The 5,000-nt window shown below is 40.0% G+C and overlaps 1 protein-coding gene across 2 annotated transcripts in view; it reads left to right on the plus strand.

Moving 5' to 3' along the window:
• Nucleotides 1-5,000, plus strand: part of LOC113824995 (beta-1,4-glucuronyltransferase 1) — a 138,298-nt gene that overhangs the window by 14,318 nt on the left and 118,980 nt on the right. For both annotated transcript variants that reach the window (XM_070126278.1, XM_070126279.1), the window contains exon 2: nucleotides 3,859-4,034. In XM_070126278.1, the coding sequence (XP_069982379.1) occupies nucleotides 3,859-4,034 (176 nt within the window). The remainder of the gene's footprint in view (nucleotides 1-3,858; nucleotides 4,035-5,000) is intronic.

Genomic DNA, 5,000 nt, shown 5'->3' on the forward strand with positions numbered 1-5,000 from the left:
GTTATTATTATTATTGTTATAATTGTTTTTGCTATATTATCGTCATAGTATTTCTATTATCATAGTATTTTTGTTATTATCATAGTATTTTTATTATTATCAGTAGCATTGATATTGTTATCATTATTATCATTAGCATTGATATTGTTATCATTATTATCATTATTATTGTTATTATTGTAATCATCATTATTGTTATCGTCAATGTAAGTATTATCATCATCATTATTATTATCATCAATGTTATCATTATTATTGTTATTATTGTAAATATTATTATCATAATTATCATTATCATTAGTATCATTATCATTATCATTATTACACTATAAACCACGTGTTTCTTCCATGAGACTGCTTATTCGTCATTCACTATAACATTTTATTAATACTCTCATACTTAATACTCTCATATAAACTACTGAAGAGCAAACACACCCAAATCAAACCATGCAAATTGTACAGAGAGAAAAGATGTTTATTTTCTTAAATAACCCGCAGGCATCCAGGGAGGCAAAGGTCAACTCAGCACCTTTACTAGAAGTTCAAAGTTCTCGGGTCTTCATGTGTAGATATATATCTTTTCCATAAGCTTATTAAAAAAAGAGAATATGTTACCATTTACGTTCACAACCACGTACGCACACGAGCAAAAACACACAGACACAGACACACACGCGCACACGCACACGCACACGCACACGCACACGCACACGCACACGCACACGCACACGCACACGCACACACATACACATACACATACACACACACACACACACACATACATACATACATACATACATACATACATACATACATACACACACACACACACACACACACAGACACACACACACACACACTCACTCACTCTCTCTCTCTCTCTCTCTCTCTCTCTCTCTCCCTCTCTCCCTCTCTCCCTCTCTCCCTCTCTCCCTCTCTCCCTCTCTCCCTCTCTCCTTCCCTCCCCCCCTTCATTACTAATGTTTATCGGCTGTTTTTGTAAAATTGTGCGAGGCCCGACCCAGTGAACACCCATTATACACAGAAATAAATACATATCTATCAGTCTAGAAATGCATATCTACCGTATACATAGATAGATAAATGTATATCTCTCAGTATAGATAGACAGATAAGCCTTCATTTCTGTGAATATGCATGTCCGTGTATATGAATATTTATTGGGTCGAGCCTCCCACAATTTTAACAAATTGGCCATCCATCTTCGGAAACATTGTTCATTGTTCTTCTCGCTAGTCCGTCGCATGTAGTGTTTCGATCATTGATCTTGTTATTTTCAGTGTAAATGTTCTCAATACTGATGTTTTTTCGGTATACTTTAATGGGTATTGAATGATATCTTACTCAAATGGAACAGATGAACACGTAATTCGAGTAATTGGACCGTGTTAATCATTATCTGACGATATCTAACAAGTGGAATAGACAATAGAAGAGAAAAAAGAAAGAAAAAGAACAAAAAAAAAGTATCCGGAATTAAAAGGAAAAAGAAAAGAAAATGAAAAGAAAGAAAAGGAAAAAAAATCAATGAATGTCATTTTGATAAAAAGCCTTATCTCTCCGGAATTCCAAATTAGGGAAAAACAGGAATTCTTCAGCGAAACCGGCGGGTAATTACCGAATCACTGCCACTTGGATGCGAAGGGAAATGCTCATGTATTTTGCTTCCGTTTTTTATTGAGTGAAACGCGTGTCCCTCTTCTCCTTCTCTCTCTCTGGCTCTCTTTCTCACTGTCTCCGTCTCTCTCCGTCTTTCTCTCTCTTTGTCTGTCTGTGTGTCTATGTGTGTCTGTCTGTCTCTCTCTCTCTCACTCTCTCTCCCTCCCTCTCCGTCTCTCTCTCTCTCTCTCTCTCTCTCTCTCTCCCTCTCTCTCTCTCTCTCTCTCACTCTCTTTCTCTCTCTCTCTATCTCTCCCTCTTTCTCTCTCTCTCTCTCTCTCTCTCTCTCTCTCTCTCTCTCTCTCTCTCTCCCTCTCTCCCTCTCCCTCTCTCTCTCTCCCTCTCACCCTTCTCTCCCTCCCTCACCCTTCCTCCCTCCCTCCCCTCCTCTCTTCCTTCCTCCCTCCCTCCTCCTCTCTCTCTGTGCCTCAACCCATCCGTTCATCATGTCATTCAGTGAATCCTATTCCACCTCTATTTTTCCTCTATCTTTCATCCCCTTTCATCCTGTTTCATCCAATCCGCCTCTGATTCGCTCAATCTTTGCAATTCAATTTTCCGGCAGTCATATAAGTATTATAAAAAAAAGAAAAAGAAAAAAATGTCGCTAATTGTCCGTATTTTTGAACCCGGCACAAAATGCAACAAAAGGAAAACACTGGAAAATGAAGAGAGATTGGCTGGGGGAAAAAAATGATAATCCAGTTTTATCAACGCAAAATTCCATTTTATTCGTTTTCAGAGTAACATCATAAAAAAACTAATTCTTATGACCTTTGGGATTTCGATTACCTTTTGTTAAGCTTGCAACTGCAATGTTGCCATCATCCCTCTTGCATAACGGCAGGTTGTGCTGGATTAACATACTGGATTAACACACTTATTTGTTTTATTCGACACACCCACACGCACACAAGCAGGCATAGAGGGCACGCACGCATGCACACGCATTCCTCCTTTCTGTTATTTCCCTGTATATGTATGCATGTGTGTATACGTGCATATTTACATGTACCTGTACCTATATGCATACATATATGAAATGTATGCACACACATGCACTCAAACACAAACATACACAGACGCACGCACGCACGCACACACACACACACACACACACACACACACACACACACACACACACACACACACACACACACACACACACACACACACACACACACACACACACACACACACCCACAGCCACACCCACCCACAGCCACAGCCACACCCACCCACCACCACCCACACCCACACCCACACCCACACCCACACCCACACCCACACCCACACCCACACCCACACCCACACCCACACCCACACCCACCCACCCACACGCACTCACTCCCCCACTCCCCCCTCCACCTACACACTTGTAAATACACTTCTAACAAACCACTCAGCTGCGTCGCTTCCTCCGCCGCAGAGTCCAGCGCCTTTGCACAGGACCGCCATATTTTCCTGGCATTGCAGCATAAGCATTTTGTAATTGATATTACAGCGTTTGTAAAAGAAGCATATTTGCGTATACACTCGTTAGAGGTAAAGCCTTTTTGTGCACATTAAGGGACATTTGTATGGTGTAATTTTTTTTTTTTTTTCAGGCAAATGTGCAGCGATTACTTAATGCTTTGAGTTTAACATTTCGCTTTAATGCAGAATTGTGTAATTTTAGGTTATTATTTAATTCTAACTGCTTATTTTATTTGTGCCTCTAAAGCTGTTCGTTTCTGTTAACATTTATACTTCACAGTGTCTATTCGTTTTTTATTTTTATTTTCTTAACATTTTTTTTTTATTATTATTATTATTATTTTTTATTAATCTTTTAGTTTTTTCTTAACCTGTTTATGAGTCATTAGCCTCCATGTTAAAGCTTTCCTCTCTCTATTCACTGTGTTTATCTATTATTATTATTTTTCTTATTTGTTGAAAGAGGTGAGAGAGAGAGGGAGAGAGAGAGAGAGAGAGAGAGAGAGAGAGAGAGAGAGAGAGAGAGAGAGAGAGAGAGAGAGAGAGAGAGAGAGAGAGAGAGAGAGAGACAGACAGACAGACAGACAGAGACAGAGACAGAGAGGAGGGAGGGAAGAAGACAGATAAGTAGAGTGAGAAATGGACAGAGACAAAGAGAGAGAAAATGAAAGACTGAAATTATTTTTTTCTTCCTAACAGATGCTGTCGTGGAGGGAGAGGATGCCATACCCACAGAACGTGCTGAGGAACGTGGCCCGGAAGACATGTGGCACGGAGTGGGTATTTCTCGTGGATGTGGATATCGTGCCCATTCCAGGACTGTCGCACACCCTCTCGTCTTTTCTCACGTCGACGCCAGCGCTCAAGTGTAAAAAGTAAGTTTGTTGCTTTGTTATTTGTGTTTATTCTTAATACTATTGTTGTATTTCTGTATTTTCCCCCGAAACGTGACTTCCGATTACAATTCAAGAAAAAAATGGCGGTTTTTCTGCTACTCAGGTTTCAAAACCGCGACTGGCGCTGATTGGCCGATGGTCCGTAGCTCAACCAATCAGCGCCTCGCACGTGATCACAATAGTCCGACAACCTCCTCCCTCCCCTTTTTTCAGTTTCAGTAATGCGGTCTTTGGTAAGTCTTCCATTACTTGCATTAAGTCCCCATGCCTTTTATAGGAAGTCCCCATAAACCTTCATGCCTCAGTAATCCAAACGACCTTGAAAACGGCGTCCAGCAGGTTATGCTCCGCCCCCTCCTTTTGAGATTGTGAAAAATGGCCGACTTGAGGGCAGTAATGTTCCCTCAAGCGGAAGGAAAAAAGTCTTCGTGTCTTTGTTGAGAAATAATGGATAATATGGCGCAAGAGGCAGAAAAAAGGGAGATATGAAGAAAAAAAGGGAAGAAGAGATAAAAAACTATAATATCACAAGTGCCGGCAAAGTTTTGGGCTGATGGCATTGTCTTTCGCTTGTTAACCCTTTAAAATATCTTGTAATTTTATAAATACTATTCATGTGTACATTTTCGTAATTTTGTTCCTTGCTTCACGATTAAGTAAATGGTAATGGGAATTGTAAAGAAAGGTAAAGAGACAAACGTAAAGACAAAGAAAGAAAGAAAAGCAAAATGCCATATAAAAAGGAGGGCGAGTCGAGAAAAAATAAAAGTAAAGGAGAAGGAAGAAGGAGAGAAGGGGAGAGGGAGAACACGTGGAGGAAGAAGAAGAAGAAAAATAAAGGAAAAGATGAGAAAAAGAATAAAAAGAAAAAAGAAAAAAGAACGAGAAGTAAAATAGAGGTGAAGAAAGAGCAAGGATAGGAAGAATGAGATAAAGAGAGAGAAA

This window comes from Penaeus vannamei, chromosome 10, assembly GCF_042767895.1.
Source record: "Penaeus vannamei isolate JL-2024 chromosome 10, ASM4276789v1, whole genome shotgun sequence".
NCBI classification, from domain to species: Eukaryota; Metazoa; Arthropoda; class Malacostraca; order Decapoda; family Penaeidae; genus Penaeus; species Penaeus vannamei.